The sequence below is a fragment of the Oncorhynchus mykiss genome, chromosome 10 (assembly GCF_057628025.1).
Source record: "Oncorhynchus mykiss isolate SJ-2025 chromosome 10, ASM5762802v1, whole genome shotgun sequence".
NCBI lineage: Eukaryota > Metazoa > Chordata > Actinopteri > Salmoniformes > Salmonidae > Oncorhynchus > Oncorhynchus mykiss.
In genome coordinates, this window is record NC_143031.1 from 87581965 (window position 1) to 87608801 (window position 26837).

Below are 26837 nucleotides of genomic sequence, written 5' to 3' on the forward strand. Positions count from 1 at the left end.
GGCCCTGAACACACACAGTCAGTAAACACACTGCTGGTGGGCCCTGAACACACACAGTCAGTAAACACTCCTGGTGGGCCCTGAACACACAGTCAGTAAACACACTCCTGGTGGGCCCTGAACACACAGTCAGTAAACACACAGTCAGTAAACACACTGCTGGTGGGCCCTGAACACACACACAGTCAGTAAACACACAGTCAGTAAACACACAGTCAGTAAACACACTCCTGGTGGGCCCTGAACACACACAGTCAGTAAACACACTGCTGGTGGGCCCTGAACACACACACAGTCAGTAAACACACTTCTGGTGGGCCCTGAACACACAGTCAGTAAACACACTCCTGGTGAGCCCTGAACACACACAGTCAGTAAACACACTCCTGGTGGGCCCTGAACACACACAGTCAGTAAACACACTCCTGGTGGGCCCTGAACACACACAGTCAGTAAACACACTGCTGGTGGGCCCTGAACACACACAGTCAGTAAACACACTCCTGGTGGGCCCTGAACACACACACAGTCAGTAAACACACTCCTGGTGGGCCCTGAACACACAGTCAGTAAACACACTCCTGGTGGGCCCTGAACACACAGTCAGTAAACACACAGTCAGTAAACACACTGCTGGTGGGCCCTGAACACACACACAGTCAGTAAACACACAGTCAGTAAACACACAGTCAGTAAACACACTCCTGGTGGGCCCTGAACACACACACAGTCAGTAAACACACTGCTGGTGGGCCCTGAACACACACAGTCAGTAAACACACTCCTGGTGGGCCCTGAACACACAGTCAGTAAACACACTCCTGGTGGGCCCTGAACACACACACACACAGTCAGTAAACACACTGCTGGTGGGCCCTGAACACACACACAGTCAGTAAACACACTCCTGGTGGGCCCTGAACACACACAGTCAGTAAACACACTGCTGGTGGGCCCTGAACACACAGTCAGTAAACACACTCCTGGTGGGCCCTGAACACACAGTCAGTAAACACACTCCTGGTGAGCCCTGAACACACACAGTCAGTAAACACACTCCTGGTGGGCCCTGAACACACACAGTCAGTAAACACACTCCTGGTGGGCCCTGAACACACACAGTCAGTAAACACACTGCTGGTGGGCCCTGAACACACAGTCAGTAAACACGTAAATATGGAATCATGTAGTAACCAAAACGGTGCTAAACAAATCAAGTATATTTTATATTTGAGATTCTTCAAAGTAGCCACCCTTTGCCTCGATGACAGCTTTGCACATTCTTGGCATTCTCTCAACCAGCTTCATGACGTAGTCATCTGGAATGCATTTCAATTAACAGCTGTGCCTTGTTAAAAGTTCATTTGTGGAATTTCTTTCCTTCTTAATGTGTTTTAGCCAATTAGTTGTGTTGTGACAAGGTAGGGGTGGTATACAGAAGATAGCCCTATTTGGTAAAAGACCAAGTCCATATTATGGCAAGAACAGCTCAAATAAGTAAAGAGAAATGACAGTCCATCATTACTTTAAGACATGAAGGTCAGTCAAACATGAAGTTCAGTCGCAACAACCATCAAGTGCTGTGATGAAACTGGCTCTCATGAAGACCGCCACAGGAAAAGACCCAGAGTTACCTCTGCTGCAGAGGATAAGTTCATTAGAGTTACCAGCCTCAGATTGCAGCCCAAATAAATGCTTCACAGAGTTCAAGTAACAGACACGTCTCAACATCAACTGTTCAGAGGAGACTGTGTGAATCAGGCCTTCATGGTTGAATTGCTGCAAAGAAACCACTACTAAAGGACACCAATAAGAAGAAGAGACTTGATTGGGCCAAGAAACACGAGCAATGAACATTAGACCGGTGGAAATCTGTCCTTTGGTCTGATGAGTCCAAATCTGCAATATTTGTGAGACACAGAGTAGGTGATTGGATGATCTCTGCCTGTGTGGTTCCCACCGCGAAGCATGGAGGAGGGGGTGCTTTGCCTGTGACACTGTCAATTATATATTTAGAATTCAAGGCAGACTTCTGGTTTGCGCTTAATGGGACTATCCTCTGTTTTTCAACAGGACAATGACCCAACACACCTCCAGGCTGTGTAAGGGCCATTTGACCAAGGAGAGTGATGGAGTGCTGCATCAGATGACCTGGCCTCCAGAGTCAACCCGACCTCAACCCAATTGAGATGGTTTGGGATGAGTTGGACCGCAGAGTGAAGGAAAAACAGCCAACAAGTGCTCAGCAAATGTGTGAACTCCTTCAAGACTGTTGGAAAAGCATTCCTGGTGAAGCTGGTTGAGAGAATGCCAAGCGGGTGCAAAGCTCTCATCAAGGCAAAGGGTGGCTATTTTGAAGAATCTAAAATATATTTTGATTTGTTTAACATTGTTTGGTTACTACATGATTCCATATTTGTTATTTCATAGTGTTGATGTCTTCACTATTATTCTACAATGTAGAACATAGTAAAAATAAAGGAAAACCCTGGAATGAGTAGGTGTCCAAACTGTTGACTGGTGCTGAATATACAGAGTATCTAGGGGTCAGTGTATCTAGGGGTCAGAGTATCTAGGGGTCAGAGTATTTAGGGGTCAGAGTATATCCCCAGTGTATCTAGGGGTCAGAGTATATCCCCAGTGTATCTAGGGGTCAGAGTATCTAGGGGTCAGAGTATATCCCCAGTGTATCTAGGGGTCAGAGTATCTAGGGGTCAGAGTATTTAGGGGTCAGAGTATATCCCCAGTGTATCTAGGGGTCAGAGTATATCCCCAGTGTATCTAGGGGTCAGAGTATCTAGGGGTCAGAGTATATCCCCAGTGTATCTAGGGGTCAGAGTATCTAGGGGTCAGAGTATATCCCCAGTGTATCTAAGGGTCAGAGTATCTAGGGGTCAGAGTATATCCTCAGTGTATCTAGGGGTCAGAGTATCTAGGGGTCAGAGTATATCCTCAGTGTATCTAGGGGTCAGAGTATCTAGGGGTCAGAGTATCTAGGGGTCAGAGTATATCCCCAGTGTATCTAAGGGTCAGAGTATCTAGGGGTCAGAGTATATCCCCAGAGTATCTAGGGGTCAGAGTATCTAGGGGTCAGTATCTAGGGGTCAGTATCTAGGGGTCAGAGTATATCCCCAGTGTATCTAGGGGTCAGAGTATCTAGGGGTCAGAGTATCTAGGGGTCAGTATCTAGGGGTCAGAGTATATCCCCAGTGTATCTAGGGGTCAGAGTATCTAGGGGTCAGAGTATCTCCCCAGAGTATCTAGGGGTCAGAGTATATCCCCAGAGTATCTAGGGGTCAGAGTATATCCCCAGAGTATCTAGGGGTCAGAGTATCTAGGGGTCAGAGTATATCCCCAGTGTATCTAGGGGTCAGAGTATCTAGGGGTCAGAGTATCTCCCCAGAGTATCTAGGGGTCAGAGTATATCCCCAGAGTATCTAGGGGTCAGAGTATATCCCCAGTGTATCTAGGGGTCAGAGTATCTAGGGGTCAGAGTATCTCCCCAGAGTATCTAGGGGTCAGAGTATCTAGGGGTCAGAGTATCTAGGGGTCAGTATCTAGGGGTCAGAGTATATCCCCAGAGTATCTAGGGGTCAGAGTATCTAGGGGTCAGTATCTAGGGGTCAGTATCTAGGGGTCAGTATCTAGGGGTCAGAGTATATCCCCAGAGTATCTAGGGGTCAGAGTATCTAGGGGTCAGAGTATCTAGGGGTCAGTATCTAGGGGTCAGTATCTAGGGGTCAGTATCTAGGGGTCAGTATCTAGGGGTCAGTATCTAGGGGTCAGAGTATCTAGGGGTCAGTATCTAGGGGTCAGTATCTAGGGGTCAGAGTATATCCCCAGAGTATCTAGGGGTCAGAGTATCTAGGGGTCAGTATCTAGGGGTCAGTATCTAGGGGTCAGAGTATATCCCCAGAGTATCTAGGGGTCAGAGTATCTAGGGGTCAGTATCTAGGGGTCAGTATCTAGGGGTCAGAGTATATCCCCAGTGTATCTAGGGGTCAGAGTATCTAGGGGTCAGAGTATCTAGGGGTCAGAGTATCTAGGGGTCAGAGTATATCCCCAGAGTATCTAGGGGTCAGAGTATATCCCCAGAGTATCTAGGGGTGTGTCGTACCTGCTCTCCCGGGCGTACAGCTGGAAGAACACTCCGAGGCAGTGGCGTAGTCGGGTGTCGTCCTCGGTGACGGGGTTGTACCATAGCAACACCAATCGGGAGAGGAGCTTGGCACTGGAGATCCGGCCGGAATACATCAGTTTGGCCAGACCCTCCGCTGTCTCGGTACGCAGCTCAGACACCTACACACACACACACACACCGAATCATAAACACACACACACACACACACACCGAATCATATACACACACACACACACACCGAATCATAAACACACACACACACCGCATAATAAACACACACACACCGCATAATAAACACACACACACTTCCTAACACACACCTCGCTGTCCAGGAAGTCGGACAGCATCATCAGGATGGACTGAGCGGTGCTGCTCCCCTCCTCCGGCTCCTCCCCCTCCCCCTGGTCTTCCTGGTTGGCTGGCGAATGGGAGGTCTGGGGGGCGGCGCTGGGGCGTTCAGACAGCAGTGTGAAGCCGTAGAGCAGCAGCAGGTCGATGACTGACCTCAGAGCGCTGATACGGATCTTAGCCTCATCTAGCTGGGCGATCTACAGAGAGACAGAGAGGGTCAATACCTAATTTAGCTGGGCGATCTACAGAGAGACAGAGAGGGTCTATACCTCATCTAGCTGGGCTATCTACAGAGACAGAGGGCGATACTGACCTCATCTAGCTGGGCTATCTACAGAGAAAGATACTGACCTCATCTAGCTGGGCTATCTACAGAGACAGATACTGACCTCATCTAGCTGGGCTATCTACAGAGACAGAGGGCGATACTGACCTCATCTAGCTGGGCTATCTACAGAGGGCGATACTGACCTCATCTAGCTGGACTATCTACAGAGAACGATACTGACCTCATCTAGCTGGGCTATCTACAGACACCGATACCTACCTCATCTAGCTGGGCTATCTACAGAGACAGATACCTACCTCATCTAGCTGGGCTATCTACAGATACCGAGACCGATACTGACTTCATCTAGCTTGGCTATCTACAGAGACAGAGGGTGATAGTGACCTCATCTAGCTGGGCTATCTACAGAGAGACAGAGGGTGACCTCATCTAGCTGGGCTATCTACAGAGACAGAGGGTGATACTGACCTCATCTAGCTGGGCTATCTACAGAGACAGAGACCGATACTGACCTCATCTAGCTGGGCTATCTACAGAGACAGAGGGCAACCTCATCTAGCTGGGCTATCTACAGACACCGATGCTGACCTCCTCTAGCTGGGCTATCTACAGAGACAGAGGGTGACCTCATCTAGCTGGGCTATCTACAGAGAGACAGAGGGTGACCTCATCTAGCTGGGCTATCTACAGAGAGACAGAGAGGGTCAATACCTCATTTAGCTGGGCGATCTACAGAGAGACAGAGAGGGTCAATACCTAATTTAGCTGGGCGATCTACAGAGAGACAGAGAGGGTCTATACCTCATCTAGCTGGGCTATCTACAGAGACAGAGGGCGATACTGACCTCATCTAGCTGGGCTATCTACAGAGAAAGATACTGACCTCATCTAGCTGGGCTATCTACAGAGATAGATACTGACCTCATCTAGCTGGGCTATCTACAGAGACAGAGGGTGATACTGACCTCATCTAGCTGGGCTATCTACAGAGACAGAGGGTGATACTGACCTCATCTAGCTGGGCTATCTACAGAGACAGAGACCGATACTGACCTCATCTAGCTGGGCTATCTACAGAGAGAGGGCAACCTCATCTAGCTGGGCTATCTACAGAGACAGAGGGTGACCTCATCTAGCTGGGCTATCTACAGAGACAGAGGGTGACCTCATCTAGCTGGGCTATCTACAGACACCGATGCTGACCTCATCTAGCTGGGCTATCTACAGAGACAGAGGGCGACCTCATCTAGCTGGGCTATCTACAGAGACAGAGGGTGACCTCATCTAGCTGGGCTATCTACAAAGAGACAGAGGGTGACCTCATCTAGCTGGGCTATCTACAGAGACAGAGGGTGACCTCATCTAGCTGGGCTATCTACAGAGACAGAGGGTGACCTCATCTAGCTGGGCTATCTACAGAGACAGAGGGTGACCTCATCTAGCTGGGCTATCTACAGAGACAGAGGGTGACCTCATCTAGCTGGGCTATCTACAGAGACAGAGGGTGACCTCATCTAGCTGGGCTATCTACAGAGACAGAGGGTGACCTCACCTAGCTGGGCTATCTACAGAGACAGAGGGTGACCTCACCTAGCTGGGCTATCTACAGAGACAGAGGGTGACCTCATCTAGCTGGGCTATCTACAGAGACAGAGGGTGATTATTGTGGTACCTGCAGCAGCAGCACCAGATGTGTGTTGACCAGGTCTTTGCTGTGCAGAGCACACGTCCCCAAACACACGACTGCCATGTTCCTCACCGCTGGCTGGGCGTTGGATATACTGGGCAGGATCTGACAGGAGGGAGGGGAGTAGGGAGGGAGGGGGGAGGGGAGGATGGAGGGGGAGTAGGGATGAGAGGGAGGGAGGGGGGAAGAGGGAGGGGGGGAGAGGGAGGAAGGGAGGGAGGAGAGGGAAGGAGGGAGGGAGGGAGGAAGGGAGGAGGGAGGGAGAGAGGGAGGGGAGAGGGAGGGAGAGGGCGGGGAGGAAGGGAGGGAGTGGGGGAGAGGGAGGGGGGAGAGGGAGGGGGGGAGAGGGAGGAAGGGAGGGAGGAGAGGGAAGGAGGGAGTGAGGGAGTGAGGGAGTGAGGGAGGGAGGGAGGGATACGTTAGATTAGACAGTATAGTACCAGAGAGGAGAGGATAGCTGACATGGTGGATCCTATATGTTAGATTAGACAGTATAGTACCAGAGAGGAGAGGATAGCTGACATGATGGATCCTATATGTTAGATTAGACAGTATAGTACCAGAGAGGAGAGGATAGCTGACATGGTGGATCCTATATGTTAGATTAGACAGTATAGTACCAGAGAGGATAGCTGACATAGTGGATCCTATACGTTAGATTAGACAGTATAGTACCAGAGAGGATAGCTGACATGATGGATCCTATATGTTAGATTAGACAGTATAGTACCAGAGAGGAGAGGATAGCTGACATGGTGGATCCTATATGTTAGATTAGACAGTATAGTACCAGAGAGGAGAGGATAGCTGACATGATGGATCCTATATGTTAGATTAGACAGTATAGTACCAGAGAGGATAGCTGACATGATGGATCCTATATGTTAGATTAGACAGTATAGTACCAGAGAGGAGAGGATAGCTGACATGGTGGATCCTATATGTTAGATTAGACAGTATAGTACCAGAGAGGAGAGGATAGCTGACATGATGGATCCTATATGTTAGATTAGACAGTATAGTACCAGAGAGGATAGCTGACATGGTGGATCCTATATGTTAGATTAGACAGTATAGTACCAGAGAGGATAGCAGACATGATGGATCCTATATGTTAGATTAGATAGTATAGTACCAGAGAGGATAGCTGACATGGTGGATCCTATATGTTAGATTAGACAGTATAGTACCAGAGAGGAGAGGATAGCTGACATGGTGGATCCTATATGTTAGATTAGACAGTATAGTACCAGAGAGGATAGCTGACATGGTGGATCCTATATGTTAGATTAGACAGTATAGTACCAGAGAGGAGAGGATAGCTGACATGATGGATCCTATACATTAGATTAGACAGTATAGTACCAGAGAGGATAGCTGACATGATGGATCCTATATGTTAGATTAGACAGTATAGTACCAGAGAGGAGAGGATAGCTGACATGGTGGATCCTATATGTTAGATTAGACAGTATAGTACCAGAGAGGAGAGGATAGCTGACATGATGGATCATATATGTTAGATTAGACAGTATAGTACCAGAGAGGATAGCTGACATGGTGGATCCTATATGTTAGATTAGACAGTATAGTACCAGAGAGGAGAGGATAGCTGACATGGTGGATCCTATATGTTAGATTAGACAGTATAGTACCAGAGAGGAGAGGATAGCTGACATGGTGGATCCTATATGTTAGATTAGACAGTATAGTACCAGAGAGGAGAGGATAGCAGACATGGTGGATCCTATATGTTAGATTAGACAGTATAGTACCAGAGAGGATAGCTGACATGGTGGATCCTATATGTTAGATTAGACAGTATAGTACCAGAGAGGATAGCTGACATGGTGGATCCTATATGTTAGATTAGACAGTATAGTACCAGAGAGGATAGCTGACATGGTGGATCCTATATGTTAGATTAGACAGTATAGTACCAGAGAGGATAGCTGACATGGTGGATCCTATATGTTAGATTAGACAGTATAGTACCAGAGAGGAGAGGATAGCTGACATGATGGATCCTATATGTTAGATTAGACAGTATAGTACCAGAGAGGAGAGGATAGCTGACATGGTGGATCCTATATGTTAGATTAGACAGTATAGTACCAGAGAGGATAGCTGACATGATGGATCCTATATGTTAGATTAGACAGTATAGTACCAGAGAGGAGAGGATAGCTGACATGGTGGATCCTATATGTTAGATTAGACAGTATAGTACCAGAGAGGAGAGGATAGCTGACATGGTGGATCCTATATGTTAGATTAGACAGTATAGTACCAGAGAGGAGAGGATAGCTGACATGGTGGATCCTATATGTTAGATTAGACAGTATAGTACCAGAGAGGATAGCTGACATGGTGGATCCTATATGTTAGATTAGACAGTATAGTACCAGAGAGGATAGCTGACATGGTGGATCCTATATGTTAGATTAGACAGTATAGTACCAGAGAGGAGAGGATAGCTGACATGATGGATCCTATATGTTAGATTAGACAGTATAGTACCAGAGAGGAGAGGATAGCTGACATGGTGGATCCTATATGTTAGATTAGACAGTATAGTACCAGAGAGGAGAGGATAGCTGACATGATGGATCCTATATGTTAGATTAGACAGTATAGTACCAGAGAGGAGAGGATAGCTGACATGGTGGATCCTATATGTTAGATTAGACAGTATAGTACCAGAGAGGATAGCTGACATGATGGATCCTATATGTTAGATTAGACAGTATAGTACCAGAGAGGATAGCTGACATGGTGGATCCTATATGTTAGATTAGACAGTATAGTACCAGAGAGGATAGCTGACATGGTGGATCCTATATGTTAGATTAGACAGTATAGTACCAGAGAGGAGAGGATAGCTGACATGATGGATCCTATATGTTAGATTAGACAGTATAGTACCAGAGAGGATAGCTGACATGATGGATCCTATATGTTAGATTAGACAGTATAGTACCAGAGAGGAGAGGATAGCTGACATGATGGATCCTATATGTTAGATTAGACAGTATAGTACCAGAGAGGATAGCTGACATGGTGGATCCTATATGTTAGATTAGACAGTATAGTACCAGAGAGGAGAGGATAGCTGACATGATGGATCCTATACGTTAGATTAGACAGTATAGTACCAGAGAGGAGAGGATAGCTGACATGATGGATCCTATATGTTAGATTAGACAGTATAGTACCAGAGAGGAGAGGATAGCTGACATGGTGGATCCTATATGTTAGATTAGACAGTATAGTACCAGAGAGGATAGCTGACATGGTGGATCCTATATGTTAGATTAGACAGTATAGTACCAGAGAGGAGAGGATAGCTGACATGATGGATCCTATATGTTAGATTAGACAGTATAGTACCAGAGAGGAGAGGATAGCTGACATGATGGATCCTATATGTTAGATTAGACAGTATAGTACCAGAGAGGAGAGGATAGCTGACATGGTGGATCCTATATGTTAGATTAGACAGTATAGTACCAGAGAGGAGAGGATAGCTGACATGATGGATCCTATATGTTAGATTAGACAGTATAGTACCAGAGAGGAGAGGATAGCTGACATGGTGGATCCTATATGTTAGATTAGACAGTATAGTACCAGAGAGGATAGCTGACATGGTGGATCCTATATGTTAGATTAGACAGTATAGTACCAGAGAGGAGAGGATAGCTGACATGGTGGATCCTATATGTTAGATTAGACAGTATAGTACCAGAGAGGATAGCTGACATGGTGGATCCTATATGTTAGATTAGACAGTATAGTACCAGAGAGGATAGCTGACATGATGGATCCTATATGTTAGATTAGACAGTATAGTACCAGAGAGGAGAGGATAGCTGACATGATGGATCCTATATGTTAGATTAGACAGTATAGTACCAGAGAGGAGAGGATAGCTGACATGGTGGATCCTATATGTTAGATTAGACAGTATAGTACCAGAGAGGATAGCTGACATGATGGATCCTATATGTTAGATTAGACAGTATAGTACCAGAGAGGATAGCTGACATGGTGGATCCTATATGTTAGATTAGACAGTATAGTACCAGAGAGGATAGTTGACATGATGGATCCTATATGTTAGATTAGACAGTATAGTACCAGAGAGGAGAGGATAGCTGACATGATGGATCCTATATGTTAGATTAGACAGTATAGTACCAGAGAGGAGAGGATAGCTGACATGATGGATCCTATATGTTAGATTAGACAGTATAGTACCAGAGAGGATAGCTGACATGATGGATCCTATATGTTAGATTAGACAGTATAGTACCAGAGAGGATAGTTGACATGATGGATCCTATATGTTAGATTAGACAGTATAGTACCAGAGAGGATAGCTGACATGGTGGATCCTATATGTTAGATTAGATAGTATAGTACCAGAGAGGAGAGGATAGCTGACATGGTGGATCCTATATGTTAGATTAGACAGTATAGTACCAGAGAGGAGAGGATAGCTGACATGGTGGATCCTATATGTTAGATTAGACAGTATAGTACCAGAGAGGAGAGGATAGCTGACATGATGGATCCTATATGTTAGATTAGACAGTATAGTACCAGAGAGGAGAGGATAGCTGACATGGTGGATCCTATATGTTAGATTAGACAGTATAGTACCAGAGAGGAGAGGATAGCTGACATGGTGGATCCTATATGTTAGATTAGACAGTATAGTACCAGAGAGGATAGCTGACATGGTGGATCCTATATGTTAGATTAGACAGTATAGTACCAGAGAGGATAGCTGACATGATGGATCCTATATGTTAGATTAGACAGTATAGTACCAGAGAGGATAGTTGACATGATGGATCCTATATGTTAGATTAGACAGTATAGTACCAGAGAGGAGAGGATAGCTGACATGATGGATCCTATATGTTAGATTAGACAGTATAGTACCAGAGAGGAGAGGATAGCTGACATGGTGGATCCTATATGTTAGATTAGACAGTATAGTACCAGAGAGGAGAGGATAGCTGACATGGTGGATCCTATATGTTAGATTAGACAGTATAGTACCAGAGAGGAGAGGATAGCTGACATGATGGATCCTATATGTTAGATTAGACAGTATAGTACCAGAGAGGATAGGATAGCTGACATGGTGGATCCTATATGTTAGATTAGACAGTATAGTACCAGAGAGGAGAGGATAGCTGACATGGTGGATCCTATATGTTAGATTAGACAGTATAGTACCAGAGAGGATAGCTGACATGGTGGATCCTATATGTTAGATTAGACAGTATAGTACCAGAGAGGATAGCTGACATGATGGATCCTATATGTTAGATTAGACAGTATAGTACCAGAGAGGAGAGGATAGCTGACATGGTGGATCCTATATGTTAGATTAGACAGTATAGTACCAGAGAGGAGAGGATAGCTGACATGATGGATCCTATATGTTAGATTAGACAGTATAGTACCAGAGAGGATAGGATAGCTGACATGGTGGATCCTATATGTTAGATTAGACAGTATAGTACCAGAGAGGAGAGGATAGCTGACATGGTGGATCCTATATGTTAGATTAGACAGTATAGTACCAGAGAGGATAGCTGACATGGTGGATCCTATATGTTAGATTAGACAGTATAGTACCAGAGAGGAGAGGATAGCTGACATGATGGATCCTATATGTTAGATTAGACAGTATAGTACCAGAGAGGATAGCTGACATGATGGATCCTATATGTTAGATTAGACAGTATAGTACCAGAGAGGATAGCTGACATGATGGATCCTATATGTTAGATTAGACAGTATAGTACCAGAGAGGATAGCTGACATGATGGATCCTATATGTTAGATTAGACAGTATAGTACCAGAGAGGATAGCTGACATGATGGATCCTATATGTTAGATTAGACAGTATAGTACCAGAGAGGATAGCTGACATGATGGATCCTATATGTTAGATTAGACAGTATAGTACCAGAGAGGAGAGGATAGCTGACATGATGGATCCTATATGTTAGATTAGACAGTATAGTACCAGAGAGGAGAGGATAGCTGACATGGTGGATCCTATATGTTAGATTAGACAGTATAGTACCAGAGAGGATAGCTGACATGATGGATCCTATATGTTAGATTAGACAGTATAGTACCAGAGAGGAGAGGATAGCTGACATGGTGGATCCTATATGTTAGATTAGACAGTATAGTACCAGAGAGGATAGCTGACATGATGGATCCTATATGTTAGATTAGACAGTATAGTACCAGAGAGGAGAGGATAGCTGACATGATGGATCCTATATGTTAGATTAGACAGTATAGTACCAGAGAGGATAGCTGACATGGTGGATCCTATATGTTAGATTAGACAGTATAGTACCAGAGAGGAGAGGATAGCTGACATGGTGGATCCTATATGTTAGATTAGACAGTATAGTACCAGAGAGGAGAGGATAGCTGACATGATGGATCCTATATGTTAGATTAGACAGTATAGTACCAGAGAGGATAGCTGACATGGTGGATCCTATATGTTAGATTAGACAGTATAGTACCAGAGAGGATAGCTGACATGGTGGATCCTATATGTTAGATTAGACAGTATAGTACCAGAGAGGAGAGGATAGCTGACATGATGGATCCTATATGTTAGATTAGACAGTATAGTACCAGAGAGGAGAGGATAGCTGACATGATGGATCCTATATGTTAGATTAGACAGTATAGTACCAGAGAGGAGAGGATAGCTGACATGATGGATCCTATATGTTAGATTAGACAGTATAGTACCAGAGAGGAGAGGATAGCTGACATGATGGATCCTATATGTTAGATTAGACAGTATAGTACCAGAGAGGATAGCTGACATGGTGGATCCTATATGTTAGATTAGACAGTATAGTACCAGAGAGGAGAGGATAGCTGACATGATGGATCCTATATGTTAGATTAGACAGTATAGTACCAGAGAGGAGAGGATAGCTGACATGGTGGATCCTATATGTTAGATTAGACAGTATAGTACCAGAGAGGAGAGGATAGCTGACATGGTGGATCCTATATGTTAGATTAGACAGTATAGTACCAGAGAGGATAGCTGACATGATGGATCCTATATGTTAGATTAGACAGTATAGTACCAGAGAGGAGAGGATAGCTGACATGATGGATCCTATATGTTAGATTAGACAGTATAGTACCAGAGAGGAGAGGATAGCTGACATGATGGATCCTATATGTTAGATTAGACAGTATAGTACCAGAGAGGATAGCTGACATGGTGGATCCTATATGTTAGATTAGACAGTATAGTACCAGAGAGGATAGCTGACATGGTGGATCCTATATGTTAGATTAGACAGTATAGTACCAGAGAGGATAGCTGACATGGTGGATCCTATATGTTAGATTAGACAGTATAGTACCAGAGAGGAGAGGATAGCTGACATGATGGATCCTATATGTTAGATTAGACAGTATAGTACCAGAGAGGAGAGGATAGCTGACATGATGGATCCTATATGTTAGATTAGACAGTATAGTACCAGAGAGGAGAGGATAGCTGACATGATGGATCCTATATGTTAGATTAGACAGTATAGTACCAGAGAGGAGAGGATAGCTGACATGGTGGATCCTATATGTTAGATTAGACAGTATAGTACCAGAGAGGATAGCTGACATGGTGGATCCTATATGTTAGATTAGACAGTATAGTACCAGAGAGGATAGTTGACATGGTGGATCCTATATGTTAGATTAGACAGTATAGTACCAGAGAGGAGAGGATAGCTGACATGGTGGATCCTATATGTTAGATTAGACAGTATAGTACCAGAGAGGAGAGGATAGCTGACATGATGGATCCTATATGTTAGATTAGACAGTATAGTACCAGAGAGGAGAGGATAGCTGACATGATGGATCCTATATGTTAGATTAGACAGTATAGTACCAGAGAGGAGAGGATAGCTGACATGATGGATCCTATATGTTAGATTAGACAGTATAGTACCAGAGAGGAGAGGATAGCTGACATGGTGGATCCTATATGTTAGATTAGACAGTATAGTACCAGAGAGGAGAGGATAGCTGACATGGTGGATCCTATATGTTAGATTAGACAGTATAGTACCAGAGAGGAGAGGATAGCTGACATGATGGATCCTATATGTTAGATTAGACAGTATAGTACCAGAGAGGAGAGGATAGCTGACATGGTGGATCCTATATGTTAGATTAGACAGTATAGTACCAGAGAGGAGAGGATAGCTGACATGGTGGATCCTATATGTTAGATTAGACAGTATAGTACCAGAGAGGATAGCTGACATGATGGATCCTATATGTTAGATTAGACAGTATAGTACCAGAGAGGAGAGGATAGCTGACATGATGGATCCTATACGTTAGATTAGACAGTATAGTACCAGAGAGGAGAGGATAGCTGACATGGTGGATCCTATATGTTAGATTAGACAGTATAGTACCAGAGAGGAGAGGATAGCTGACATGATGGATCCTATATGTTAGATTAGACAGTATAGTACCAGAGAGGATAGCTGACATGATGGATCCTATATGTTAGATTAGACAGTATAGTACCAGAGAGGAGAGGATAGCTGACATGGTGGATCCTATATGTTAGATTAGACAGTATAGTACCAGAGAGGAGAGGATAGCTGACATGATGGATCCTATATGTTAGATTAGACAGTATAGTACCAGAGAGGAGAGGATAGCTGACATGGTGGATCCTATATGTTAGATTAGACAGTATAGTACCAGAGAGGATAGCTGACATGATGGATCCTATATGTTAGATTAGACAGTATAGTACCAGAGAGGAGAGGATAGCTGACATGGTGGATCCTATATGTTAGATTAGACAGTATAGTACGAGAGAGGAGAGGATAGCTGACATGATGGATCCTATATGTTAGATTAGACAGTATAGTACCAGAGAGGATAGTTGACATGATGGATCCTATATGTTAGATTAGACAGTATAGTACCAGAGAGGATAGCTGACATGATGGATCCTATATGTTAGATTAGACAGTATAGTACCAGAGAGGAGAGGATAGCTGACATGGTGGATCCTATATGTTAGATTAGACAGTATAGTACCAGAGAGGATAGCTGACATGGTGGATCCTATATGTTAGATTAGACAGTATAGTACCAGAGAGGATAGCTGACATGGTGGATCCTATATGTTAGATTAGACAGTATAGTACCAGAGAGGAGAGGATAGCTGACATGGTGGATCCTATATGTTAGATTAGACAGTATAGTACCAGAGAGGAGAGGATAGCTGACATGGTGGATCCTATATGTTAGATTAGACAGTATAGTACCAGAGAGGAGAGGATAGCTGACATGATGGATCCTATATGTTAGATTAGACAGTATAGTACCAGAGAGGAGAGGATAGCTGACATGATGGATCCTATATGTTAGATTAGACAGTATAGTACCAGAGAGGAGAGGATAGCTGACATGATGGATCCTATATGTTAGATTAGACAGTATAGTACCAGAGAGGATAGCTGACATGATGGATCCTATATGTTAGATTAGACAGTATAGTACCAGAGAGGATAGCTGACATGATGGATCCTATATGTTAGATTAGACAGTATAGTACCAGAGAGGATAGCTGACATGATGGATCCTATATGTTAGATTAGACAGTATAGTACCAGAGAGGAGAGGATAGCTGACATGGTGGATCCTATATGTTAGATTAGACAGTATAGTACCAGAGAGGAGAGGATAGCTGACATGATGGATCCTATATGTTAGATTAGACAGTATAGTACCAGAGAGGATAGCTGACATGATGGATCCTATATGTTAGATTAGACAGTATAGTACCAGAGAGGATAGCTGACATGGTGGATCCTATATGTTAGATTAGACAGTATAGTACCAGAGAGGAGAGGATAGCTGACATGGTGGATCCTATATGTTAGATTAGACAGTATAGTACCAGAGAGGATAGCTGACATGATGGATCCTATATGTTAGATTAGACAGTATAGTACCAGAGAGGAGAGGATAGCTGACATGATGGATCCTATATGTTAGATTAGACAGTATAGTACCAGAGAGGAGAGGATAGCTGACATGGTGGATCCTATATGTTAGATTAGACAGTATAGTACCAGAGAGGATAGTTGACATGATGGATCCTATATGTTAGATTAGACAGTATAGTACCAGAGAGGATAGCTGACATGATGGATCCTATATGTTAGATTAGACAGTATAGTACCAGAGAGGAGAGGATAGCTGACATGGTGGATCCTATATGTTAGATTAGACAGTATAGTACCAGAGAGGATAGCTGACATGGTGGATCCTATATGTTAGATTAGACAGTATAGTACCAGAGAGGATAGCTGACATGGTGGATCCTATATGTTAGATTAGACAGTATAGTACCAGAGAGGAGAGGATAGCTGACATGATGGATCCTATATGTTAGATTAGACAGTATAGTACCAGAGAGGAGAGGATAGCTGACATGGTGGATCCTATATGTTAGATTAGACAGTATAGTACCAGAGAGGATAGCTGACATGGTGGATCCTATATGTTAGATTAGACAGTATAGTACCAGAGAGGAGAGGATAGCTGACATGATGGATCCTATATGTTAGATTAGACAGTATAGTACCAGAGAGGAGAGGATAGCTGACATGGTGGATCCTATATGTTAGATTAGACAGTATAGTACCAGAGAGGATAGCTGACATGGTGGATCCTATATGTTAGATTGGACAGTATAGTACCAGAGAGGAGAGGATAGCTGACATGATGGATCCTATACGTTAGATTAGACAGTATAGTACCAGAGAGGAGAGGATAGCTGACATGGTGGATCCTATATGTTAGATTAGACAGTATAGTACCAGAGAGGAGAGGATAGCTGACATGGTGGATCCTATATGTTAGATTAGACAGTATAGTACCAGAGAGGAGAGGATAGCTGACATGGTGGATCCTATATGTTAGATTAGACAGTATAGTACCAGAGAGGAGAGGATAGCTGACATGGTGGATCCTATATGTTAGATTAGACAGTATAGTACCAGAGAGGAGAGGATAGCTGACATGATGGATCCTATATGTTAGATTAGACAGTATAGTACCAGAGAGGAGAGGATAGCTGACATGGTGGATCCTATATGTTAGATTAGACAGTATAGTACCAGAGAGGAGAGGATAGCTGACATGGTGGATCCTATATGTTAGATTAGACAGTATAGTACCAGAGAGGATAGCTGACATGATGGATCCTATATGTTAGATTAGACAGTATAGTACCAGAGAGGATAGCTGACATGGTGGATCCTATATGTTAGATTAGACAGTATAGTACCAGAGAGGATAGCTGACATGATGGATCCTATATGTTAGATTAGACAGTATAGTACCAGAGAGGAGAGGATAGCTGACATGGTGGATCCTATATGTTAGATTAGACAGTATAGTACCAGAGAGGATAGCTGACATGGTGGATCCTATATGTTAGATTAGACAGTATAGTACCAGAGAGGAGAGGATAGCTGACATGGTGGATCCTATATGTTAGATTAGACAGTATAGTACCAGAGAGGATAGCTGACATGGTGGATCCTATATGTTAGATTAGACAGTATAGTACCAGAGAGGATAGCTGACATGGTGGATCCTATATGTTAGATTAGACAGTATAGTACCAGAGAGGATAGCTGACATGATGGATCCTATATGTTAGATTAGACAGTATAGTACCAGAGAGGATAGCTGACATGGTGGATCCTATATGTTAGATTAGACAGTATAGTACCAGAGAGGATAGCTGACATGGTGGATCCTATATGTTAGATTAGACAGTATAGTACCAGAGAGGATAGCTGACATGGTGGATCCTATATGTTAGATTAGACAGTATAGTACCAGAGAGGAGAGGATAGCTGACATGGTGGATCCTATATGTTAGATTAGACAGTATAGTACCAGAGAGGAGAGGATAGCTGACATGGTGGATCCTATATGTTAGATTAGACAGTATAGTACCAGAGAGGAGAGGATAGCTGACATGATGGATCCTATATGTTAGATTAGACAGTATAGTACCAGAGAGGAGAGGATAGCTGACATGGTGGATCCTATATGTTAGATTAGACAGTATAGTACCAGAGAGGAGAGGATAGCTGACATGATGGATCCTATATGTTAGATTAGACAGTATAGTACCAGAGAGGATAGCTGACATGATGGATCCTATATGTTAGATTAGACAGTATAGTACCAGAGAGGAGAGGATAGCTGACATGATGGATCCTATATGTTAGATTAGACAGTATAGTACCAGAGAGGAGAGGATAGCTGACATGGTGGATCCTATATGTTAGATTAGACAGTATAGTACCAGAGAGGATAGTTGACATGATGGATCCTATATGTTAGATTAGACAGTATAGTACCAGAGAGGATAGCTGACATGGTGGATCCTATATGTTAGATTAGACAGTATAGTACCAGAGAGGAGAGGATAGCTGACATGGTGGATCCTATATGTTAGATTAGACAGTATAGTACCAGAGAGGATAGCTGACATGATGGATCCTATATGTTAGATTAGACAGTATAGTACCAGAGAGGAGAGGATAGCTGACATGATGGATCCTATATGTTAGATTAGACAGTATAGTACCAGAGAGGAGAGGATAGCTGACATGGTGGATCCTATATGTTAGATTAGACAGTATAGTACCAGAGAGGATAGTTGACATGATGGATCCTATATGTTAGATTAGACAGTATAGTACCAGAGAGGATAGCTGACATGATGGATCCTATATGTTAGATTAGACAGTATAGTACCAGAGAGGAGAGGATAGCTGACATGGTGGATCCTATATGTTAGATTAGACAGTATAGTACCAGAGAGGATAGCTGACATGGTGGATCCTATATGTTAGATTAGACAGTATAGTACCAGAGAGGATAGCTGACATGGTGGATCCTATATGTTAGATTAGACAGTATAGTACCAGAGAGGAGAGGATAGCTGACATGATGGATCCTATATGTTAGATTAGACAGTATAGTACCAGAGAGGAGAGGATAGCTGACATGGTGGATCCTATATGTTAGATTAGACAGTATAGTACCAGAGAGGATAGCTGACATGGTGGATCCTATATGTTAGATTAGACAGTATAGTACCAGAGAGGAGAGGATAGCTGACATGATGGATCCTATATGTTAGATTAGACAGTATAGTACCAGAGAGGAGAGGATAGCTGACATGGTGGATCCTATATGTTAGATTAGACAGTATAGTACCAGAGAGGATAGCTGACATGGTGGATCCTATATGTTAGATTGGACAGTATAGTACCAGAGAGGAGAGGATAGCTGACATGATGGATCCTATACGTTAGATTAGACAGTATAGTACCAGAGAGGAGAGGATAGCTGACATGGTGGATCCTATATGTTAGATTAGACAGTATAGTACCAGAGAGGAGAGGATAGCTGACATGGTGGATCCTATATGTTAGATTAGACAGTATAGTACCAGAGAGGAGAGGATAGCTGACATGGTGGATCCTATATGTTAGATTAGACAGTATAGTACCAGAGAGGAGAGGATAGCTGACATGGTGGATCCTATATGTTAGATTAGACAGTATAGTACCAGAGAGGAGAGGATAGCTGACATGATGGATCCTATATGTTAGATTAGACAGTATAGTACCAGAGAGGAGAGGATAGCTGACATGGTGGATCCTATATGTTAGATTAGACAGTATAGTACCAGAGAGGAGAGGATAGCTGACATGATGGATCCTATATGTTAGATTAGACAGTATAGTACCAGAGAGGATAGCTGACATGGTGGATCCTATATGTTAGATTAGACAGTATAGTACCAGAGAGGAGAGGATAGCTGACATGATGGATCCTATATGTTAGATTAGACAGTATAGTACCAGAGAGGATAGCTGACATGGTGGATCCTATATGTTAGATTAGACAGTATAGTACCAGAGAGGATAGCTGACATGGTGGATCCTATATGTTAGATTAGACAGTATAGTACCAGAGAGGATAGCTGACATGATGGATCCTATATGTTAGATTAGACAGTATAGTACCAGAGAGGAGAGGATAGCTGACATGGTGGATCCTATATGTTAGATTAGACAGTATAGTACCAGAGAGGATAGCTGACATGATGGATCCTATATGTTAGATTAGACAGTATAGTACCAGAGAGGATAGCTGACATGGTGGATCCTATATGTTAGATTAGACAGTATAGTACCAGAGAGGATAGGATAGCTGACATGGTGGATCCTATATGTTAGATTAGACAGTATAGTACCAGAGAGGAGAGGATAGCTGACATGGTGGATCCTATATGTTAGATTAGACAGTATAGTACCAGAGAGGAGAGGATAGCAGACATGGTGGATCCTATATGTTAGATTAGACAGTATAGTACCAGAGAGGAGAGGATAGCAGACATGGTGGATCCTATATGTTAGATTAGACAGTATAGTACCAGAGAGGATAGCTGACATGGTGGATCCTATATGTTAGATTAGACAGTATAGTACCAGAGAGGATAGCTGACATGGTGGATCCTATATGTTAGATTAGACAGTATAGTACCAGAGAGGATAGTTGACATGGTGGATCCTATACGTTAGATTAGACAGTATAGTACCAGAGAGGATAGGATAGCAGACATGGTGGATCCTATATGTTAGATTAGACAGTATAGTACCAGAGAGGATAGCTGACATGATGGATCCTATATGTTAGACTAGACAGTATAGTACCAGAGAGGATAGCTGACATGGTGGATCCTATATGTTAGATTAGACAGTATAGTACCAGAGAGGAGAGGATAGCTGACATGGTGGATCCTATATGTTAGATTAGACAGTATAGTACCAGAGAGGAGAGGATAGCTGACATGGTGGATCCTATATGTTAGATTAGACAGTATAGTACCAGAGAGGAGAGGATAGCAGACATGGTGGATCCTATATGTTAGATTAGACAGTATAGTACCAGAGAGGAGAGGATAGCAGACATGGTGGATCCTATATGTTAGATTAGACAGTATAGTACCAGAGAGGATAGCTGACATGGTGGATCCTATATGTTAGATTAGACAGTATAGTACCAGAGAGGATAGCTGACATGGTGGATCCTATATGTTAGATTAGACAGTATAGTACCAGAGAGGATAGTTGACATGGTGGATCCTATACGTTAGATTAGACAGTATAGTACCAGAGAGGAGAGGATAGCTGACATGGTGGGACCGATCCTCGTCTTGATGTTCATCTGTTTCAGCAGCTCAACACACATGGTCAGACAGCGCAGGAGAGTCTCTGGGTCCGTCTGACAGAGAGAACACAACACAAGAGACAATAACGTGTCTGTACCTTCTCCATGTCTCTGTCTCCTTGTCGTCCTGCTGTGTGATTCCGTGGTGTGTGTGTGATTCCGTGGTGTGTGTGTGTGTGTGTGTGATTCCGTGGTGTATGTGTGTGTGATTCCGTGGTGTGTGTGTGTGTGTGATTCCGTGGTGTGTGTGTGTGTGTGATTCCGTGGTGTGTGTGTGTGTGTGTGATTCCGTGGTGTGTGTGTGTGTGATTCCGTGGTGTGTGTGTCTGTGGTGTGTGTGATTCTGTGGTGTGTGTGTGATTCCGTGGTATGTGTGTGTGTGTGTGTGTGTGTGTGTACCTTCTCCATGCGTGTCTCTGCCTCCTTGTCGTCCTGCTGTGATTCTGTGGTGTGTCTGTGGTGTCTACGTGTGTGATTCTGTGGTGTGTCTGTGGTGTGTGTGATTCTGTGGTGTGTCTGTGGTGTGTGTGATTCTGTGGTGTGTCTGTGGTGTGTGTGATTCTGTGGTGTGTGTGATTCTGTGGTGTGTGTGATTCTGTGGTGTCTATGTGTGTGATTCTGTGGTGTGTGTGTCTGTGGTGTGTGTGTGTGTCTGTACCTTCTCCATGCGTGTCTCTGTCTCCTTGTCGTCCTGCTGTGTGTGTGTGTGTCTGTACCTTCTCCATGCGTGTCTCTGTCTCCTTGTCGTCCTGCTGTGTGTGTGTGATACCGTGGTGTGTGTATGTGTGTGTGTCTGTACCTTCTCCATGCGTGTCTCTGTCTCCTTGTCGTCCTGCTGTGTGTGTGTGATACCGTGGTGTGTGTATGTGTGTGTGTCTGTACCTTTTCCATGCGTGTCTCCTTGTCCTCCTGCTGTGTGTGTGTGTGTCTGTACCTTCTCCGTGCGTGTCTCCGTCTCCTTGTCGTCCTGCTGTGTGTGTGTGATACCGTGGTGTGTGTATGTGTGTGTGTCTGTACCTTCTCCATGCGTGTCTCTGTCTCCTTGTCGTCCTGCTGTGATTCTGTGGTGTGTCTGTGTGTGTGTGATTCCGTGGTGTGTGATTCCGTGGTGTGTGTATGTGTGTGTGTCTGTACCTTCTCCATGCGTGTCTCTGTCTCCTTGTCGTCCTGCTGTGTGTGTGTGTATGTGTGTGTGTCTGTACCTTCTCCATGCGTGTCTCCGTCTCCTTGTCCTCCTGCTGTGTGTTCTCCTCCTGCAGGATGTTGTTCCTCAGGTTCTCCAGGTCAGTTATAGAGTCCTTCAGCTCCGCTGCTCTGCTGAACTCCTGGTTACTGATACACTCCTCTAAAGCCTGTTTAGCTTCTAGGATACCAACTTTCATCTCCGCTAGCTGGAAGGAGAGAGAGAGGAGAGGGGAGAGAGAGAGGAGACAGAGAGGAGACAGAGAGAGGAGAGAGAGAGAAACAGACAGAGAGAGAGAGAGAGAGAGAGAGAGAGAGGAGAGAGACAGAGAGAGATAGACAGAGAGAGACAGAGAGAGAGAGAGACAGAGAGAGAGAGAGGAGGGAGAGAGAGAGAGAGAGAGAGAGACAGAGAGAGACAGAGAGAGAGAGAGAGAGAGAGAGAGAGAGAGACAGAGAAGAGAGAGAGAGAGACAGGGAAGAGAGAGACAGAGAGAAAAGAGAGGTGAGAGAGAGAGGGAGGTTACAGACCGTAAAGAGCTTCTGGACATCGGAACAGCGACCACTGACCTCCATTTGGAGTTTATACCTGCCCCAAGGAGGTAGAATAGCTCATGATAAGTTGTAGACCATATTATTTACCAAGAGAGTTGAGACCTATATTTTTCATAGCGGACCATTTCCGACCACAAACCGATGCATAGAAACTGCACTCAGCGAGCTGCACAGAGACAAGCAGAGGGAATGCTCCTAGTGGCTGGTGACTGTAATGTAGGAAAACGGAAATCCATTTCACCCCATTTCTACCAGCACTGAAAAAAAACGGGTTGCTTCATCAGTATTTAATTTAACAATTATTTCTGAGAAATGTATCGAGGTCCAGACAGATCACCCGGTCCAGACAGATCACCCGGTCCAGACAGATCACTCGGTGGTCCAGACAGATCACCCGGTGGTCCAGACAGATCACCCGGTCTAGACAGATCACTCGGTGGTCCAGACAGATCACCCGGTCCAGACAGATCACCCGGTCCAGACAGATCACTCGGTGGTCCAGACAGATCACTCGGTGGTCCAGACAGATCACCCGGTGTTCCAGACAGATCACCCGGTCCAGACAGATCACTCGGTGGTCCAGACAGATCACTCGGTGGTCCAGACAGATCACTCGGTCCAGACAGATCACCCGGTGGTCCAGACAGATCACCCGGTGGTCCAGACAGATCACCCGGTGGTCCAGACAGATCACCCGGTGGTCCAGACAGATCACCCGGTGGTCCAGACAGATCACCCGGTGGTCCAGACAGATCACCCGGTGGTCCAGACAGATCACCCGGTGGTCCAGACAGATCACTCGGTGGTCCAGACAGATCACTCGGTCCAGACAGATCACCCGGTCCAGACAAATCCCCCGGTCCAGACAGATCACCCGGTCCAGACAGATCACTCGGTGGTCCAGACAGATCACCCGGTCCAGACAGATCACCCGGTGGTCCAGACAGATCACTCGGTGGTCCAGACAGATCACTCGGTGGTCCAGACAGATAACTCGGTGGTCCAGACAGATCACTCGGTGGTCCAGACAGATCACTCGGTCCAGACAGATCACCCGGTGGTCCAGACAGATCACCCGGTGGTCCAGACAGATCACCCGGTGGTCCAGACAGATCACCCGGTGGTCCAGACAGATCACTCGGTCCAGACAGATCACCCGGTGGTCCAGACAGATCACCCGGTGGTCCAGACAGATCACCCGGTGGTCCAGACAGATCACCCGGTGGTCCAGACAGATCACTCGGTGGTCCAGACAGATCACTCGGTGGTCCAGACAGATCACTCGGTGGTCCAGACAGATCACCCGGTGGTCCAGATAGATCACCCGGTGGTCCAGACAGATCACTCGGTCCAGACAGATCACCCGGTGGTCCAGACAGATCACCCGGTGGTCCAGACAGATCACCCGGTCCAGGGCCGAGGTTCCGCCAATTGTGCACCTCCGGTCCAGGGTTTCTGGGATAATGGTGTTGATGTGAGTCATGAACAGCCTTTCAAAGCATTTCATGACTACAGACGTGTGTGCGATGGGTCGGAGGTCATTTAGGCAGGCTACTTTAGAGTTCTTGGGCACAGGGACTATATGGTGATCTGCTTAAAACATGTTGGCATTACAGACTCGGGATAGGGAAGACACTCTCTCTTACACAGTTGGTCAGCTCGTCCTGGAAATCAGTCTGGCCCCGCGGCCTTGTGAATGTTGAGGGAGAGCTTTGTATGCGTCTCTGTGTGTGGAGTAAAGATGGTCCAGAGTTGTTGTCACATTTAACTCTGATAGAAATTTGGTTAAAAGAAAAAAACAGATTTAAAGTTTCCCTGCATTGAAGTCCCCAGGCTACTAGGAGCACCAACCTCTGGGTGAGCCTTTTCTTGTTGGCTCATTGAATGCAGTCTTAGTGCCTTGTGGATGTATTCCTGCTGTTTCTATTGTTCCATTATTGTTTTGTTGGGAAGGGGCCCGAAAGTCAGCATGTTACTCTACATCTGTTGATTACCAAACACCTGACTAATAACATCTGATTACCAAGCACCTGACTAATAACATCTGATTACCAAACACCTGACTAATAACATCTGATTACCAAACACCTAATAACATCTGATTACCAAACACCTGACTAATAACATCAGATTACCAAACACCTGACTAATAACATCTGATTACCAAACACCTGACTAATAACATCTGATTACCAAGCACCTGACTAATAACATCTGATTACCAAACACCTGACTAATAACATCTGATTACCAAACACCTGACTAATAACATCTGATTACCAAACACCTGACTAATAACATCTGATTACCAAACACCTAATAACATCTCATTACCAAACACCTGACTAATAACATCTGATTACCAAACACCTGACTAATAACATCTGATTACCAAACACCTGACTAATAACATCTGATTACCAAACACCTGACTAATAACATCTGATTACCAAACACCTGACTAATAACATCAGATTACCAAACACCTGACTAATAACATCTGATTACCAAACACCTGACTAATAACATCAGATTACCAAACACCTGACTAATAACATCTGATTACCAAACACCTGACTAATAACATCTGATTACCAAACACCTGACTAATAACATCAGATTACCAAACACCTGACTAATAACACCTGATTACCAAACACCTGACTAATAACATCTGATTACCAAACACCTGACTAATAACATCTGATTACCAAACACCTGACTAATAACATCTGATTACCAAACACCCGACTAATAACATCTGATTACCAAACACCTGACTAATAACATCTGATTACCAAACACCTGACTAATAACATCTGATTACCAAACACCCGACTAATAACATCTGATTACCAAACACCTGACTAATAACATTTGATATGATTAGTCTCTAGGATACAAACCTTCACATACGCTAACTGGAAGGAGAGAGGGAGAGGTAAAGGAGAGAGGGGTAGAGAAGAGAGAGGGATGGAGAGAGGGATGGAGGATTAGATAGAGAAGAGGTAAAGGAGAGAGAGGGAAGAGGAGAGAGGAAGAGGTATGGATGAGAGGAAGAGGTAGAGGATGGAGAGAGGGATGGAGGATTAGATAGAGAAGAGGTAAAGGAGAGAGAGGGAAGAGGTAGAGGAGAGAGAGGTAGAGGATGGAGAGAAAGAAGAGGAGGGATGGAGGATTAGATAGAGAATAAAGGAGAGAGGGAAGAGGAGAGAGAGGTAGAGGATGGATAGGGAAGAGGAGGGATGGA

General features: G+C 44.4%; 1 protein-coding gene across 7 annotated transcripts in view; it reads right to left on the reverse strand.

The window, feature by feature from the left end:
- Positions 1 to 26837, reverse strand: part of ncapg (non-SMC condensin I complex, subunit G) — a 67956-nt gene that overhangs the window by 17212 nt on the left and 23907 nt on the right. For all 7 annotated transcript variants that reach the window (XM_090188705.1, XM_090188700.1, XM_090188706.1 and 4 more), the window contains exons 12-16: positions 23053 to 23241; positions 21794 to 21904; positions 6454 to 6573; positions 4462 to 4689; positions 4118 to 4299 (exon numbers count right to left, since the gene is read on the reverse strand). In XM_090188705.1, the coding sequence (XP_090044831.1) occupies positions 4118 to 4299; positions 4462 to 4689; positions 6454 to 6573; positions 21794 to 21904; positions 23053 to 23241 (830 nt within the window). The remainder of the gene's footprint in view (positions 1 to 4117; positions 4300 to 4461; positions 4690 to 6453; positions 6574 to 21793; positions 21905 to 23052; positions 23242 to 26837) is intronic.